The sequence below is a fragment of the Emydura macquarii genome, unplaced genomic scaffold (assembly GCF_026122565.2).
Source record: "Emydura macquarii macquarii isolate MOO-44397 ecotype Brisbane River unplaced genomic scaffold, CSIRO-AGI_Emac_v2 contig_691, whole genome shotgun sequence".
In the NCBI taxonomy this organism is placed as follows: Eukaryota; Metazoa; Chordata; order Testudines; family Chelidae; genus Emydura; species Emydura macquarii.
In genome coordinates, this window is record NW_027130828.1 from 9,458,177 (window position 1) to 9,477,908 (window position 19,732).

Below are 19,732 nucleotides of genomic sequence, written 5' to 3' on the forward strand. Positions count from 1 at the left end.
TCTTTAAAATGTATTTTTTATGCGTGCAGTTATGTTGGGGAGCATAAAATATATTAAAAACAACCACATTTGCCCAGTATTTTTGACATACTGAGTTTTGTTAATTTAAGGGGGAGAGAGTTGTTTGGCAGTGTCGTATCTGTACAAGTGAATTTCATGATCTCAGACATTTTCAGACACACATGGTCTACACTATTTACTTATTCTGTATTTTATAATCTGCCTCTCTTCCTTACACACGCACACAGTGTTTTAGATCTTTATTTTCATCTTCCTGTAAAATGTTGCAAACTGAAATTCCCACAAATGTAAGCAATTAACTTCATGACCTTGTGAATGCACACTTCACCCAACTCTCTTTCAGCTTTGTTTTTGTCCTTGTCTTGTTATTGACAGGTTACGCTAGGAAAAGTGCTAAAAGTGATAGTGGTGATGCGGAGTCTCTTCATTGACCGGACAATAGTAAAAGGATATAATGAAAATGTCTACACTGAAGATGGCAAGGTAGGGTTTTCACATCTCTAGCACTCACATCTGATACCTGGGTTTTGAGAAACTACAAAAAAGAAGTCTCATCACAAATATGTTTGTGAACAAGAAACCATCGCAAAAAGCTGGGCTGATGTTTTGCAAAGCATTCAGCTTTAAATTTAGCACACTTCACTCAGATTTTTCATACCCAAACGTGTGATTTTTCTCTAAGCCCTGATGCCCTTGCCTGAATTTCTAATTTATCACCTTAGACCACAGTTGCCTCATTAATAGTGTCTACTGAGGAAAAATTTTTTCAGTGTACCAGCACATCAATAGCCCAGGGTTCAGCATTTCTCTTCTCTAAGAGCCACTGGGAAATCTTGGGCTAGTTTTATACTCAAGTTGATAAACTCTGCTATGAAAATCATTGGTAGCCCTCAATAAGTTGCTTGTTGGTAATAGTGTGTCTTGAACAGCAGCTATTAAAGAAAGTGTAACCTGTGTTTCTGTGAGTGATTTGCTTTATGAAAAATTCACCCTGCTTGAACCCCTAATTTCTTTTGACTGCACACACTCGATATAGCTCTTTGTAGAGCATCGGCAGATGTTAATGGGTCTTGACAGCCTTCAGCTTAGGTTTTTTTCTCTTTTCAGAGTAGAGTAGGCTCTCTTGCTGAGACACCCATCATGACTCACCCTTGCCAGTAACAAGTACTGAGCACCTCTGTTGTTCCCATTCTCTCTGGAGCTTTCTCCCCTTATTATGAATCCCATTAAAATACAAAGTTCTTTATAGCTAGATGAGTACTCAGCACCCATAGGCCATGTTATAATGAGGAGAGATTTTTCATTCAAAGATGTAACAGTGTTTTAGCACACAGCAGCATGTTATGTACTGACCCTGGAATGTAGTGGTTCTGAGTTTGAACCTTTCTTCCACAGAAGAGGTTAGGAGCTGTCTGTTAAAGGGAAGTACAACTGTATTTTCCAGGTGAAAAATTCTTTCTTATGGAGTGGGAAGAATGGAAATTGCTTGAGAGCGCACTAGTTTTAAATCTGCATGCCTAGTATTGCAGATTAGGTACAACCTCACTTATCCAACAGATACACATTGGAACAGGAGATATTCTGGATCTTAGTGAATAAAAGCAGACTTTTATACGCCATAGAATGCCTGGTTTTGCATGCAAGTAAAATAATAATCTTACTCTTCTTAAAAAGCATTGGTAACTTGATGAGAGGAGTGTACCATTTCAACGGCACTTCCAGCCTTTGCCAACATGTGCATGAGACTGTCTGAACCTGTATCACTCACTTGTCAGCTCACTATTCCACTAAGCTAGCCCAGGACTTTACCAATCCCAAACCTGAAGGCCCAAATTAGTTGCAGGTATAAGCAGGCATATCTCCTTTCAGTTTGATGGAGTTGCATTCCCTTAAACCAGCAGCATATTTAACTTAAAAAATGCTGGGTGAATAAATGATGTAGCTTGCTAGTTTGCCCAACTGGAATGCATATTGACAAGCAGCCCTAATTTAATTTTTTGGTAATTATAGAGGAAGAGTAGGGCTGAACTCTTGCAGCAATGCTCTTTACTTATTGTGTCTGCTGGGAAGGAGTGATTATAGTAAATTCCATTTTCTTTTCCCTCACGAGAGACGCTGTGGGTAAAGTATTTTAGAGCAGTTGCATAGTGCTACTCCAGCTCTTCAACTCCCAGCCTGAACTAAGAAATAAGGCATTCAGAAGAAACAGAGGAATAGAAGGAAATGGAGAGAATTGTGGAGAGATTTCAGCCAACAGCGTGCGTGTGCGTGCGTGTGTGGAGAGAGAGAGAGAGAGAGTGAGTGTCAGTATTTATGAATGCAAAAGGAGTTAGGAAGACATTTTCCTTATGAGCAAGTTATTTCACCCATGCCCATTTCATGATGTCTTGCATGTTTCTTGGCAGTATCTAGTACTCACCACCACTGTGAGAGAGAGAAAATTCTTGACTAAATGTACCAATGGTTTTCATCTACTATGTCCTATGTTTCTGTCTTTATCATAAGCCAAACAGGAAAGAGAAGTTAGACTAGTAATAGTTACATTGTGCTTTATGTGTTTCAAAAGTTGTACGATCATCATTCACTTAATTTTCCCAACATCCTGGTGAGGCAGGTACAGTAACAGTTTAAGGTGAAATGTGCACATAAAGTGGTTTGGAGGAAAGGGTGGGGAAGGTTTCAGACAGAAGACATAGTAAGAGGAACCCATGGCTGGAGAGTTCCAAGACAGGAACCAAACTGGAGAATAAAGTGTGAAGATAGGGACAGGAGATGATTGAGGCTGGGGGGGAAGGTGAATCAGAAGAGAGACATGCAGGCAAATGTGGGTGGGTCAGGGGTGTGAATAAGTTTTTAATGTGGTTTTGATCTTTGAGAGGAAGAATGTTATATCAAATGCTGAGAAGCTTGATATGAGAGAAATTAAGAGAGATGGAGTGGGGTAGATATTGATTCTTTTAACCTTAAAAGTTGAGACAAGTCTTACATTTGTAGCTTCAGTGAGCTTGGTGGCTGATTATGGACACTGTTGAACCACACAGATTGGCATAGTTAGTAACAATTGGCGGATGCAGAAAAGAATCAAGATTACAATAGCCAAGTTGTTACAGATCATTATGGAAATACATTGGCAGTGCTGAATGAAGAAGCTTCCAAATAGTCAGCTTCTCTATCAGAATGCAGCAAATGCAATTAGTCAATCATTTTTTTTATATGAGAAAGAAATAATACCATATTCAAAATGAAGAGGAAAAATAAATCTAGCAGATGGTCTTAACCTAGCCTGGGGAGAAATTGGACAATGTTTGTTTTGCGGTTTTGGAATTTTTAAAAATGTTTTTGCATACCGGCAAATAAATATGAACCAATAATTTTCCGAAAAGTGTAGAGAAGGACTGATAGTATTTGTATTACGAATCATTCAAAAGATCTGCAGAACTTGCCTTTGCAAGATTGTAAACAATATGACATAGACCTTTTTGTTGGAATTTTTGGAAAAACAATAGGTGAGACCTGACAGCTTTTACCACACAGTATATTCTATATTTTGATGGTTGAGCAGTCTCCTCTGCTTTACTACTAGACCATTACATCTGCCACATACTGATGCATTTTAATTGGCCCTGTAGCTGTAGTGGTGGCATTGTGCCACCTTTAATTTCAAACTTTGACATACTCATTCTGCAATGGAATCCAAACATGGGAAGTAATTAGTAGTAGTGCCATCCAGATTCCTGAAAAAATAAATCCATGCAGCTCATCCTTGCAGGGCAGGCTTTCATGAACTGAGCCATTATTTAGTATGCTAATAGAAATAAAACTGTCTTAAGATTTGTTTAGAGACACAAAGTAGGTGAGGTAATATCTTTTATTGTACCCGCTTCTGTTGGCGAGAGAGACAAGCTTTTGAGCTTACATAGAGCTCTTCTTCAGGTTTGGCTGGCGTGCTGACAGACTGCTTTTCTGTAAATACAGAGATGGGGAAGAACCATGACATGGCATATTTGGAGTGGGTATTTAACATTACTGCATAGCCAAATTCCTAATTCTGCATTAGTTAGACTTACTTAAAGAAACATAAGCGTCTCAGTTGAATTATCATGTTAAGGAACTTGGGTTATGTTAATGCTATGGCTCCATTAATTACTCCATATCAATAAGAAAAGGCAGCTTTTAGCCTCCTAGCATAAGAGAGGAAAAGAAATAGTAGTATCAAAGGAAAGCTTCAAAGACAGCCAGAACTGTCTCTTGGGTAATTTCTGATCCCTGCATTCTTTCCACTTCAAAGCCAGATGTGTGTGTGTTTGGGTGAAAGGAGGGGGGGCTGAATCCGATTTCTCTAATAAGTGTTGGCACCAGCCGTGTTTGATATTAGATGCAGGGAACATTTTGATTTGTTATCGCCTTTGAAATTGTTCAGACGACCTTCAGAAAATGGTCTCTTGTTACTTATGCTAGGGATGGGTGGGGAGAGTGGGGCACTGGGAAAAAGAGCCCCAGTTTAATTCAGATGCAGAGGATGCCCTGAAATTGTGTTTTCAGCAGTTTTTTAGATACAAATGTGTGTCTTGATTGAAAGTGAAAAGTTGAAGAATAATAGATCTGTAACAATGCATTCTTTACTCCGCCTGCCTTATTCTTCTGTTTTCCTGGAGAAAAGTGGGCAGTCATTAAAAATGCCTGCATGTGTTTTTTTTTATTTTTAAACTTGGATGACATCAAGTCTATAAGACATTCATTACTTGTGCTGCTTTTGAGTCTTCATGCCAAATAATGAACACTCTGTACCTGTTGAATTCATCCAAATGCAGCATCTTAAATAGAATTTTTTTTTAAATTTTGAATCAAACTGGAGAGGATCATATATTTGGCTTGGAGAATGATCATCACTGGAGTTTAAAACTGACTAACAAATATACTGTCCAATTATAGCATATCCTTTGCAATCAATCAACCAACCTTCAGCTGGATGAAAATAGCTAGAAAATAAACCCTAATTTTTGTGTGTCTTAAATTGTAGATTTAGCTTTACAACCATGCATATTTGTTACTAAAATGTAAGAATGCATTTCCCTGTTCCAGTGTTGCCTCTCTCCAGTCGTACAAAAGAGATCTCCCAAGGTTATCTTTCTCACTCATGTTCCCCACCAAATCTTGCAATCCGATATCTCACACCCCCCCCCCACCACCACCACCAAATCAAGTTAGTTTCCCAACCTGACCTTGAATGTCCTTTATGACTCTCTCTCAGGTTCTCAAACTGGGGGTCATGACCCCTCAAGGGGTCACAAGGTTATGATGGAGGAGTTGCCAGTTGTCAGTCCTCATGCATGCCAATGAGGGTGGTATGGTGTGGGGGGAGGGGTCATAATGGCCTGAAATATTTTCAGAGGGGGTCCCAGCAAAAAAAGTTTGAGAATGCCCGCTGTATCTCTTCGTTCTTGTATGTCATCATGTCGCTTCATTGCTCTGTCAGTAATGCTAGCCTTGACTGCCAAGCTGTCCCATTCTCCGACAACTGACTCCATGCCACCTTTCAAGCATGAAACATCCTCCGTGAACTGATCCAGAAGGCCACTCTAGATTTTCCTCCCTCCAAATTCCTCCTCAAGACACCCTTCTGCTCTGACGTCTACAAGAAGTAGGCCAGTTAAAAATGTCTAGGTCTGGGGCCAAAACGTCCAAACAATACTCTTAAATGATTGGGAACTATTAACTTAAATACATTGCTAACCTATGTAACCATGTGAATTTTACTGTTACCCACAACTTCTCTTCCTCTCCTCTTCTCAGTCCCCTCCCCTTTTGTCACAGGGTGTGATTTGCAGCTCATGTTGATATAGCTGAGTTACCTTTAATCTAGCTAACTCAGGTACCAGCATAGTTTATTCTACTGCCATAATATGCCCTTAATTCCCATCTTCCACCCATATACAATCAAACACATCTCTGGCTCGCTCATAGCTGAAAAAACTCATTGATGTAAAATTCTTTTACTTTAGATGGTGCTTATTTTTGAGGATGGATTTTTCCTTATTCTCTTGAGGTGGCCTGGCTCCATTTCTTGGCTCCCATAATGTCAAATAATCCAGCCCAGAACCTCATTCCTTCCCAGGAGTGTGGAGTTTTTATAGCTGACTTCAGCGGTTCATCTCTCCAGCTCACTGGGCTTCTGCTGGTATGCTGTTGTCCATGCAGCAGCCTAACCTTTTAGCTCCTTCCACTCCCTGGCTACAATCTGGACATGCCCACTCTGACTCCTTTTACTTCCTGCTGCCTGGCTCCATGGAGGAGCATGCACTTTAATCCAGTTGACTCCCCCTTAGGGGGAAAGTTGGAGGGCAAGAGATAGCTCCAGGTAGGTCCCAGAAGGGCAGAAAGACAAGACAAAATGCTGGACACATAGCTGCAACAAAGTAATGCATTCTGTGGCAGAAATGCTGAATTCCATAGCATTTGGGGAAAATGCCAGTGTTTGTGGCTGCAGAAACATGGGAGTCCACAGTGCTCAACTGAAATGAATGGATCAGGCCAAACAAATATCATTTCAGATACTGTACAGATGCGCTGCAGCAGTTTACTTTTGATTCATGTTATTGATGTTTTTTACCCAACCTTAAATGTTGGAAACAATTTTTTTTAAATGAAAGCTAAGTATCTGCAGCACAATTTTGCAGTCAGAGGAATTTCCATGGTAAGATTTACAGATGAGAAAGTGTGAATATACGGGCCTTGTAAGTAATAAGAAAATAAGCTGGAGGTCAGGAAAGGAGGGAGGAAGTTGCCATCTTTGCTACCCTCTCCCTAAGATAGTATATTCTGAAGGCTGTGTTAAAATTGCATGAGCACATCAGTTGTGCTTTTGTAAATGTGAGAGTCAATCCCTTGTTTGAAAAGTGCAATCTTTACTCCTATTTGTTTGGTATTTTTAGCTCCTGTGTTCTTAAAAAGTAAAATGTGTTGAAACCACAGATGTATTTAAGGTTGTGGGTACAGTATCTATCTTAACAAAAAACAAACAAACAACCCCCTCCCCTATTTGGAAATCTAAGTACAGTATACAGAGGGGCATTTTATTTGGTCTCTGTAGACCAGGTCTTAATTCAGCGAAGTGTATTTTGTGTCAGTTGTTGCTGAATTACTTATTCATGGACACAAGACCAGCAAAAGCTTAGAAGAAATGCCCTTGTTATAGAGACAGGTTGAAGCTGATAAATATTCGCATAGATCAGCACAATCTCCTACAAATGAATTTAGCAGATCTTGCTGGCTCTGAGGAGGCACACTGGTTCAACAGGACTCATTTATGAGATTTCATTGTATAGCATTAATAAAATCAAACTTAAACACCATATGCCTTTTTCACTGCAAAACAAGGACTGTTTTATTTCATTAAATCCATTTCTTAGATGTGTGTCCAGGTTGCAGCTGTGTTGTCTAGTGGTCAACACAGTAGAGAGTCAGGACCCTGGAAATCTTTTGCAGTTCTGTGAACTTGGGCAAGTCACTTAACTTCTTTGTGCCTGAGTTTTGCCACTTGTGAAATGGGGTTAATATATACCCATTTCTCAGGAGAGTCTGAGAAGATAACAAGTTTTTTTTTTTTTTTTTAAGGCTGGAAGGGACCATTGTGATTGTCTCATCTTAAGCATGATGCAGGTCATAGACCCTCACCCAGTAATTCCCACATCAAACTTCTGTTTGAGCTGTACCATATCTTGAAAGACCCTGCTTGCACGAGTAGTCTTTAAATACATGATCAGATATAGTAAAGATAGTGAGTCACAAAGATACTACAGTAATGGGATCATATAATACCTTAGATAGTCATGTGACTAAGGATGACGAGTTTTCTTGTGTTAAATTCTTAGTGCCAAGGATTCAAGTATATCTTCAGCATGAAATACACAAAACTTGACTTCCTTTATTAATATGAGCTGATATCCTCTTCACTTCAATTAATAGTGCTAAATGTATAAATTTTGTGTGCCAGGCCATCTGCTATTAGTAATTGGAAATCCCAACAACTGGCTGAAGTTTGGACATCTTTTTAAACTTAAGGCGAGAGTCTAGCTTGCATTCCATCCCTTTTGCATCATTCAGACATAGGGGCATGACAGCTGTGACCAGAATCTCTCCACGTCAGTGGCACAAAGGGGACAGAATGCAAATAGAATTTGGCTTTGAGTCTAAACAAATGTCAAATTCTAAAACTGTTGTTGGGATTTCCCATTACAAAACATAGATGCACCTGGCACTTTTAAAATGTAAATAAAAAGTCTCTATAGATATATAGAAATAAATATTGGAAGTCTCTACTGGTCCTCCACCTAGCCATTATCAGTTGTCAATATCCTTTAGGCAATTTAGGTGGGTCTTGATGAATTAGAGGACATCAGAATGGCTTTATAGACTAGTTTGTGGAGCAATTAACTCAATTTAATCCAGTAAAGTCCAGTGAATGAATGCAACGGAGAAATCCTAAAACATTCTGTTGAGGTTAAATAAGAGTAGTCACAATCAGACTGCACACTGGAAAACAAGGTAGAGATTGGGTCTCTGCTAATGTTAAGAAACCCATTTGCTCCTCTGTCTCTTTGTTTAGATGGCCCATTTCTGGTTTTCGGGGATTATAGATTTTTCAAGACAAATGTTAGTCTAATAAAATGTTCATATGAATCCATGTGTGGTAATATATAACTTTTTTTTTTCTTACTACAGGTTGACATATGGTCCAAATCCAACTACCAGGTTTTTCAGAAGGTAAATCCCACACTATTTATTTTTTACCCAATGCCTATAAAAGAAATGTGGATTCTGTGACTTGCAGAACTTCTTGTTTTTGAATAGACAAAGACTTTGCAAAAACAATTACGTCTTGTATTATTTGTCAGCTGTCTTTAATGTGATTATAAAACTTCCACTGCAATTTGCAAAGAACAAAATATGATCTCCAATGATTCAAGATAGTAAGTAAGACAAAAATAGGACATACTTTTTTGTTGTTCACAGATTACTTTACACATATATCCCATCACATCTCTGACCCCAGCCAAGGTGATTTGAGACCAAACTATGGGACTTTCTCCTTAGTTACTTTTGAGATTTAGTTTGAGTAATTCTTTCTAAGTAGTTTGTATAAAAATCTATTATTTTGCTTTTTACAGTTGAAGGGGGAAAGTGTACCCTTTATGGGGAGGGAAGTCAACAGGTCCCTTTTCCAAGCTGCTCTGAAACAAATTCCACACCTTCCACTTCCTGGGGTTTAATTTGAATAAATCAATGGGACTTGTGCATTTTTGAAAATTTTACCCTAAAGCTAGCTATTGGGCCTGCTTGTCCTCTCATGCTCTTGTAAACTAGGGTAATTCCACTGAAATCAGTGGCATTCCTTGAACATAAGAATGGTATGAGAAGACGATAAGCCTACTAAGTATAAGCCTCCTAAGAGTTTAAAGATACTTTTAGACATAGCGTTTTTTTTTCAAGGCAAGTGAAATAAAATGTCTCCATTAAGATCTCTGGTCAAAATGCTGTAAGTTCAAACTGAACTGGCTTTAAATTCCAATTTTATTATATTTAAACCACAGTTCAAGGAATTTAAGGCTCAAGCTACTATATTTCTTTCATCTACTTCTGTAGTTTATATAACACCTATGGGTCAGGGACTCTAAAGGGCATAAAAGCAGGGGTCAAAACTAAAGGTATATCACCTGTATTTGTGAATAATGTTTTCAAGATTCAGAACTCCCTCCCAGGATATCATGTGCAGTCAAAAGAAAAGAAGTTTTGACTTATTGATATTAACCTGCTAAAGATCAAAGGCACAGCTTTGGGGGAGGTGGGTAGCAGTCCTTCCCTGACTAGCATTAAGACAGAAAGAATGCCAGTATAATTCTTTCTTTATTCCAGAGACAGGTAAAGGATTCTTTAATCTGTTAATTCTTCTCTCTCCACAAAAATATTTTCTTTATTGTGTCAGGTAGAGAAGAATATAGTGGAAAGTAATTTAGTGCAAAATTAACCTTAATAATCCTTTATCAATAACACCTTGAAGTAATTATTGCCATGGAACAGGTTAAGGTTTTTGTAACTAAGTGTATCTTCTGAAATATTCTCCATGTGTGTGTTTTATACTACAATCTCACGAGGGAGAGGTCCTCCTATATGTTTGTACAGTGCCTACCACATTTTGGGCATAAATCTATCACAAATGATCATAAAAGGTGTTCCTATTTAAAAGGGACCAACCAACATACTTAATAGTTCTCACCTTAGGTTAACAAATGGGTAGAAGTAGCAGCTACACATTCTAAAACGTAATTATAATTGATAAAGAAGATGAGGAATCCTTTAATTTTTATGCCACCAGTTCAAAACCAGCCCAATGGCTGCATAATAATTAGTGAAGCATGTTGGAGATCTCAGTCCAGTTTTTACTTTTTAAGAATCTACACACTAGCCACCATCACACTGGATGCTAGTTGGCCCTATAATTTTAGCTAGCTTCTAACGAAGATATTTGTAGGGCAATAATCATAGAAATATCTAGGTGCAAAGTGAGCATAAAAATTAGTTTGCCAGTCTCAGTTGAGAATCCAGAGGCTTAAGCATAAGCATAACCTTAAGTACAGTGAACTTCCCCTCACTCTTAAGTGGTAGCCCTGCAGGTGAGAACTGAGGTAGTGTGGTGAGAAAGTATGGGAGAAGCCTGTACTACCTTTGCCCCTGTACCACTCGCCTATGGGTAACGGGAAGTCTTTGTTTTCTAGTACTGTCATTGCAGCACATTTAATTTGCTAGGTTCTCTTTTAAAATATTAAGTTAATTACATTCAGTAAAATATCTAGAATGCTGGTTTGAGTACAGATCGGTAGTGAAAAGAAGCTTTAACTGTCTTATACCTGTTTAGGGGCTGTATATGAAATAAGTTATTGGTCTCTCTTCCCAGTTCTCAAAGCACAAGTGCACATGATATACACAAACCCACCAAAACTGGCATATACATCTATGGTATGCTCACACCTTGAATACTGCGTGCAGTTCTGGTCGCCCCATATCATAAAGGATATATTAGAGTTGGAAAAGGTACAGAGAATGGCAACAAAAATGATTAAGGGTATGGAACAGTTTCCATGTGAATAAAAATTAAAAAGACTTGGACTTTTCAGCTTGGAAGAGAGACAACTAAGGGGAGATATGATAGAGGTTTATAAAATCATGAATGGTGTGGAGAAAGCGAATAAGGAAATGTAATTTACTCCTTCACATAACACAAGAACCATGGGTCACCCAGTGAAAATAATAGGCAGTAGGTTTAAAACAAACAAACAAAAGGAAGTACTTTTTCACACAATACACAATCAATCTGTGGAACTTGTTGTAAGGCCAAAAGTATAACTGGATTAAAAAAAGAATTAGATAAATTCATGGAGGATAGGTCCATCAATGACCATTAGCCAAGATGGTCAGGGATGCAAGCTCATGCTCTGGATATCTATAGCTTCTTACTGCCATTAGCCAGGGAGTGAACGAGAAGGGATGGATCACTTGCCGATTGCCTTTTCTGTTCATTCCCTCTGAAGCACCTGGCGTTGGCCCCTGTCGGAAGACAGGATACTGGGCCAGATGAACCTTTGGTCTGACCCAGTATGGCTGTTCTTACGTTCATTTTTCACTGCAAATAATCTACCACTTTTCATGCATATTTGAAATAGCATTATATGATCTGAATATTAAATTACTGTTTATCATTCCTATCCAGGAAAACTAATCAAATAATATAAAACAGATTAGTTTCAAATAAGAAACACATGGCTGCTGGAGAGAGGAAGGATTGTCTAATGGTTTGAGTAACCATCTGTTACACGGGGTTTTTTTAGTTTTGTTCCCAGCTTTGCCACTTACTCACTGTGCTACCTTGCGTAATCACTTAACCTCCCTCTGGATCAATTTCCCCATGTTTAGAAAGGGATTGTACTTTCTTACCTCACAGGAGCTCTGCATCTTGGTTGCCTTGCTGTGAGTTCCATTATAGAAATGCAAGATATTATTACTTCCTGAGTCTGACTAGTAGGAGGTCAGATAACCTGTGCACTAACAGTGAAAAAAGTTAAATCCAGGACCTACGAAAAATATAGTCAACATTTCAAAACAGATGGTGGAAAATGCTGTGATTCTGCATATTCAGCTCTTATTGTGGTTTTGTGGTTTTGTTCTCTGATGATATGTTCACATGAAATTCTTTTAAATACCTTGGAATAGTGATATAGCAGCATGAGCTAAAGGGTATCAGATAAAGTAGTGTTGGAGAAATGATTTTATTCTGGCAGTGCTCTGATACTCCTAAATCTCCAAAGTAAATGTTTCCCCACCATTTTTTGAATTTATCTCAACATGTCACAGCATATCTTGTATGTCCATGAAATCTTTCTCTATGTGCAATCATTGACCCTCTGTGGAAATGGCTGTTTTCTCCTTCTCAGAAAAGCACAATAACTTGCACAAGGAGACTGGGAAGCCCTTTGACTGTGTCTGTTTCCTTTAACACTGCAGAATCCATTATTGCTTTGAAGGGCAGGGACATTTATTTTTTAAAAGCCAGACCTACTTCCCAAATTCTCTTCAATGACAATATAACAACACCTGGAGCTCGCAAGATATCTTCTCATGGAAGCTGCAAACCTGTCAAATTCTCACAGGACTGCAGCACGACTTTCTAGGTTAAGGACCAGAGACCTGTGATCCTTTATCCAACCCTGTCAAATGAAGCTAAATTTGTCCTGACTTTTGTTTGCAACCATTGGCAGTGTCAGCAAGCCCTTTCTCTCCTCCTTATTAGACAGGATACCCATGTGTGTATAATATCAAGGGGAGAGCTCCCAGTGGACCCATTACTGCTAGAGTGTACAGTCATTTACTAAGGTTCCCTGGAGACTTCTTGAACTTCGTCCTGGGGTGAATAAGCTTTTATAGCCATCAAATGTACCAGCAGGGTTAGTCTCAGAGAATGAAACTTAAAAATAAGGGAGGAATATCTGAAAGAGCAAAACCATAAGGAGTAAAGAAAAGGTTTACATGTTTCCATATTTTTCTGACATTTAGACTCTGCAGGTGCGGTGACTGTTTAATCCTTAACCTTTCTATTTTAACACCTCACGTAAGAGGAGGAATAAGACAACCTCTCTATTTTAACACCTCACATCAGAGAAGAATAAGATAAGAAATTTAAAAATATTTACTGTGTTTAAATTTTGCTGTGAAATCTAAAAAATAGAGGTGAGGGGTATAGAACACCAAATTGGTGGGCAGAAAAGTGAAAGACAATATTGTAGTGATTGGAGCAAGCTTCATAGCTTCTCATTCAAAGGGAAAGTAGAAGAATAAAAGATGGTACAGTGGCTGTCTTTATCATAGTGCGGTGAATCAAACATTCTACCAGCAGCTAGCTTCAAGCCTGAACTATATCAGTTGAGCCCTTCAGTAACAAGATTTAGATTTTCTATCTAATGTAATTTATCCCTCTACCCTCCAAATTAGCTATTTGATCCATAAACTCCCATGTATTCCTGCCAATTCAGTCTTGACCTATGGCAAAACTGGTAGCCTAATAGTGTGTTACCCCTAAACAGAGATGCCCAAATGTCAGACTGCAAGTTGGTTATGTGACGGTTTCACATGTACAGCAGGGACTAAACAATCCTCTAGACCAGTGTTTCTCAATTAAATTTGGCCATGGAACCCTTTTGAACTCCATAAATAATTGCGGAACCCCCCAAACTCTTAGCAGTCTTCAAATGTCAAAATAAGCAAAGGTCAGCATTTCTCATTTAAATTACACTTACACTGGATACCCTCCGCCAGAAAATCTGAGACATCTTCCCTTTTTTGGCGGCGCGGAGAACAGCTGCTCTCGGCGGCGCGGAGAACAGCTGCTCTCGGCGGCGCGGAGAACAGCTGCTCTCGGAACACCAATTGAGAAACACTGCTCTAGACTACTTCGTTGAGATCAAACCTACATTTGAACCCAAGTTTCCAGAGATTAAAAGATGGTTGGCAAAACCAGCAAACCAGGTAGTTCCATCATTTTCTGGTTAATGGTTAAACGGTTGCTTAGATTTTTTCTTTGTGCAGTTAGTTATGATCTTTAAAATATCTAGAGGTAGGAGGAGATTATGGATGATAAAATAAAGCATGTAGACATGTATGCATGTGTACATGTTTTATAAGGCGAGTCATGCTTCTATATTTTATTCAACAAGCTGTTTGTAATGTATGAAGATGATCACAGTCTAAAAATTACAATGTACAAAATCGTGCAACAACAAAACTAGATCATCATGATGGTCCCATCTGATCTTAAAGTCTATGAGTAAGACAAGCAAGATGCAACCACAGGAGAACTGAACGTATGAAATAAAATATACTTTCCACAAAAGAGTACTTTGAGTAGTCATATATATCTTAATGTTTGGGGTTCTATTTCTCCAAATTTTCTAATGCTAATTTCTTTCCGGGAGCAGACAAATTAGTACATCATTGACAGTGCTTGATGCTATTTGCATTTCTTGCTGTGCATCCAGGTCCTTGTCTCTGAGGTTTGCAGTCCCAAACTGATGAAGTTCAGTGCACAATTTTCACCATTACAAGGACACATAAATATTGTAATGTGTGAAGATGTGGTCTTGTCAATAATCTCTAAATAAAATAATGTGTGGGATGAATGCATGCATGAGATGAATACTGGGCTATTGATGATGCTGCTCAAAGAGAGGAGATGGACTGTTCCACGGTCACCTAAATGATTGCTTGTTTGCATGATCAGCATTTGTTTGTATTTAAGCAGCTGGTTAAGTAAAGATAAAATGTCTGAACAAGTCCAAATAAGAGAACCAAGCAAATTAAATATTTCTGATTCTCTCAAAGGTTTTGGACACACCCACCAAATCTTACCATTTAGGAAAACTCCTGTATTCTGCCATGCTATATTGAGGAAGCAGTTACTTAAGAAACTTCAATCATTTGTTATGTTTTTCTTGTTCAGAGCTGCCTCCAGGCTCTAGTTCCATGATGAAGTGGTCTTTCTCTCTGCCAAGCTGAATGTTTCATATGAAGCATATCAAGTGAGCTGTGTGAAAATCTGAGCTGCTAAGAATGCAAGCTTATGTATGAATACGTTATTTCTTCTTTGCTGTGTTTTGTGACCTGGCCAAAGTGCTTTTGCTCCCCTGTTTTATTAAAGACAGGGACTCTCAGGCTTTTTCCTTGAAGAGAGATTGAGAAGATAGGGGCTGTTTGCTTCTCATTAATCTCTGAGTATTCTTCTTCACTCTTTTATATAATAAAAGAGCTAAGGGGCATTAAATTAAATTGAAAGACAGCATGTTAAAAACTGATAGATTTTTTTTACACGGCATAATTAACCTGTGGAACTCATTGCCACAGTATCTCATGGAGGACAAGAGCTTAGTAGGATTTTAAAACAATAGACCTTTATATGGATCTTGAGAACTTTCACAGTTATATTAGATTGGGATGTTAGCCCTTATACTTGAGGGCATAAACCAACCACTAGGTTGAAAAATTATGTCCACTACAGGGATGTTGCACGTACATTTGAAACCTTTCTTATTTGCCATTATGAGACAGGATACTAGAACAGAAGACCAACTGGTATAATCCAATATAGCAATTCCTATACTCCAACATCTTACCTGATTAGTTATTGTTATTTATAGCCCCTGTCAGCCTCAATAGTAAGAAACCAGACTATGGAACAGGTCCCTTCATGATAGTTCAGTGTAATACCCCTACACCCCTGCTTTGTGCTTTTTGTCACAATTTGTGGAAGCACTCATTTACCTTTACCCACCCATTAGCAAGACTGTGCATTTGAATGAATCTGCAACACTGGAAATTCTGATTAACATTTTGTCATTTCTGGATACTGCCCCCTTCTGAAAAGTGGAACCTACAGGAATAATACTGTAGTACTGCCATTTATAGTACCATTGAATGATAAGAACTTTTAGGGACACCCTGAGGATGGGTTGGTTCAGGCAAACAGCAAGGATTTTTTTGCTACTCAGGTATGTTGATCTCATGAGCTATTTATATAACCTAACCAAGCAAGCAAGCTGAGCAGTCAGATGTAATAAGGAACTAAGGAGTACCTGTCTTTCCACTCTACTGCTGAGCAGCAATGTGGGCTCAGCATGTAGTTTCTCAAAGTGGGCAAATACCCAGACAACCCTACTGTCTTGCTGGGACCTAATTGTTACTCTTAGAAAAAAAGTATTTAAAATTTCATTCGCACAAAGTCATATTAAAGATTAGGTTTGATCCTACAGAAGCCTGGTGATCTGCAATTTGAACTCAGAATGCAGGCATATCTCTAGACTGGAAGAAAGATTAATTCAAGAAGTGCACATTTATAAGCAGTTAGGAAACAGAAATGAGCAAAAAATGTTAACTTTGGTGCCAGAGAACAGGCTAAATAACTGCTAGCAAGGGAAAATGATTCTGTTCAAATTTAAACACGATTGTATTTTGATAAACCAAAATATGCTTATCCAGTCCAGCAGAAATGTGAATTCATTCAGAAGACAGGGCCAAAAGCATGTCTCTACCAGTCAAATTTTTTTATTGCAACTAGCGTTCTTTTTGCTTTGAGACTCAGCTATAAAATGTGAATATATTTAGTTAAGTGACTGGTATTTCATTTAAGCAAAGCTTGTCTTTAACTTCCATGGTGAGGCTTACATTTTATTTGGAAAAACTTGTGTAGGTAATTTTCAGTAGGTGAATTGTAACAATTTAAGCTTTTCTGCAAAATCTCTTGGAAGAGTTTTTTCTGTAACCCAGAGCAGTAGTTGTCTAATCAGTTTGTGCGCTAGAGGACACTCTTCTACCTAACCATGAAAAAAGGGATGGGGGAACAACTGAGGGGAACAGGAATTTGGTTAGATAGTGTAGAGAAGAGAGAACTGTAAAAGAGAAGTTAATAAAACAAGTCCTGTTATATACAAAGTGTCATCCAATACACAAAATAAATTATCTTGCAATTCCAACTTGAATGGAAGAAAAATATATCCCAAAAATGAGCTGCTACATGTGTTATTTTGCCTTGCTTTGGCGTGAAATGATATTTCCATTAGTAATGCCTTTTGTATTGATCTCTTACCTTCCTTTTAAATGTTTTTATTATCTTGGACAGTTTGCGCTTTGTCTTTTCATCTCTGTTTTGTTGTGTTTTGTTTGGTTCGCCGCCGCCGCCGCGCCCCCCCCCCCCACTAGCCAGTTTGACATTTTTCCATCTCTCTTCTTAGCTCTGTTCAGCATCACAGTGTTTGTTGCTACTTTTGTGGGGTGTTATTCCCCCTCTTCTTACCAAAGATTGACACCCACTTTGATCTTTTTAGAAGCTTTTTTTTTCTTTATCAGCACTTGCTTACGGTATGAAGCCCCTCCTTTTTGTTCAGAAAACATTATTAGTGTTCCAGCAGTGCTGGGATGGCTTTTATCTCCCTGTGGAATCTCATTAGCTTTACATCACAATAGGAACAGCATATGTGCAGCTATGCCGAAGTAGCTGGTCAATTTGAATTTGTTAATGGCAATATTTTTTTTCAAGCAACTTTTCCCACATCTTCAATGTCAAGAGAAAATAGCTTTGTTTTTCAGGGAGAAAAATACTGTTCGTTAGAGGTACAAATATCAGCAGAAGGGGAACTGTTACTCATAAATATCTTTAGAACCGCCTGTTTTTAAAAGTCTGGTACTATCCTATAAATCTAAGTGCTATTTTACAAAAAATGAGAATAAAAAAAAAATCAAATAGCTGGTAGGATTTGAAGTGTGATGAGGTTATTTAAATCCATGAGATTTAATTAAAGAAATGACTGACTGGTTTAAATTAGGAAGCTGTAAATTGCTATTGTTCGTTATTAATAATTAACTATTTTTATTGCTAATCATTATTATATCATGGAAGCTCCCAAACACCCCAGTTAGGCTCAGGGACTTATTGTGCTGGGCACAGTACACATTCATGGGATGATATAGTCCCTGCCCTAAAGAGATTACACTCTAAAGGCCAGATTCTATTCAGAGTTAGCAGTAATTTACTCCACAGTTACCCACTGATTTAAATGGGACTACTTTCAGAATAAGGTATTGGTCTACATGAATAATTTATGGCAGAATCTGGCCCAAAGAAATTGGTATTTTCATGGTATTAGTTTAAATGAAATTAAATGTGTTAAAACTGGGCTTGATGAAAAATAGACTAAATTGGTCCAACAAACAATATAGGAAGTTTGAGGCAACCAACTGCAGTGTGAATTAGAGAGGAGCTCGTCTCTTTCTTGAAAAGCTACAAGAATACTGCTAACCCCTAGGCAATAATATAGTTTGATATTCATATATCTGTGGTGATGCTAATGAGCACCATAAGATCATAATCATAGATTTTTAAGGTCAGAAGGAATCAGTGTGATTATCTTGTTTGACTTCTTGCATAACATAAGCAGGAGAATTCGACCAGTAATTCCTGTAAGTCCATAACTTCTGGTTGAGCTACAGCATATCTTTTAGAAAGCCCCTTAGTCTTGATGTAAAGACTTCAGTGATGGAGTGTCTACTGTAGCCCTGGTAAATTGTCCCAATGGTTAATTACCATCACTGTTTTAAAAAAAAAAAAAATTAAAAAAAAAAATTGCACTTTCTTTTCAGTCTGAATATGTCTGTCTTCTACTTTCAGCATTTGGTTATTGTTAGGCCTTTGTCTGGTAGATTGAAAAGCCTTCTACTATCAGAAACCTTCTATTTATGTACGTTCTTATAGACCGTGAACATATTTGTGGGCTCTTGGTTACAGAGAAGACGAAGAAGAACGCTAAATCTGTATTGGTTTGATGTAAATAACCTTAAATGGGATTTCAATAATTATATTTTCTTTCCTTTCCAGTTAGAGGAGGGCATCCATTTTTTCATTAAAATGTGGTACTATACAGATAAATAGTTCTGTCAAATATGAAATCTTTGTGGGGAAGAGTGGAATCATTTTTTAAAATAGTATAAAATAGCTTGATTTTTAAGAGGTCTTCCAACCTTTTCCCACAAGTTTGTCTGCCTGGACAATTTTAATTTGGTATTGGAATTGAAACTTGAAAATAATTTCCTTCATCCAGAGAAGGGAAAATAATTTATTGTGGAATGAATAACATTAGAGAATTCTCTGCTACATCGCTATGGATCTGTTCCTCCATAGAGCACATCAGCATGACTTAAGGGAACATAAAACATAGGAAAAATGGCAAAAAGGAAAGGCAGGCCTATAAAGATGAGAACACTTAAGATTTTCCTCTGAAGCAGTTTGCTAGTGATTCAGCTTGTTAACGATTCTCTAGTGCTACACTGCATTTCATTCGTAGAGTCACAGCCAAGAGGGAATTATTCTACTCTTCTTCACTGTAGAAGGCTAAAATACAAATTAGGCAAATTTCTTGATGTAGCTATTTTTTTAGTATTACACTGTTGTTTTCTCCAGAATTCTGCCTATCATAATAAGTTATATAGAGGACCTCTATAGTGCTTTCCACCTAAAGATCTCAAAATGCCTTAAAAGATGGGTCAGTAATCTGAGGCACAGAAAAAGTAAGCGATTGCCCAGTGTCACTCAGTGAATCATTAGCAGAGTTAGGAATACAAC

The 19,732-nt window shown here is 38.0% G+C and overlaps 1 protein-coding gene across 3 annotated transcripts in view; it reads left to right on the forward strand.

Annotated features, from left to right (window-relative positions):
- The window catches only part of MED27 (mediator complex subunit 27), a 175,744-nt gene that overhangs the window by 138,010 nt on the left and 18,002 nt on the right, over nucleotides 1-19,732 (forward strand). For all 3 annotated transcript variants that reach the window (XM_067541940.1, XM_067541941.1, XM_067541939.1), the window contains exons 5-6: nucleotides 397-504; nucleotides 8,743-8,784. In XM_067541940.1, coding sequence (XP_067398041.1) covers nucleotides 397-504; nucleotides 8,743-8,784 — 150 coding nt within the window. The remainder of the gene's footprint in view (nucleotides 1-396; nucleotides 505-8,742; nucleotides 8,785-19,732) is intronic.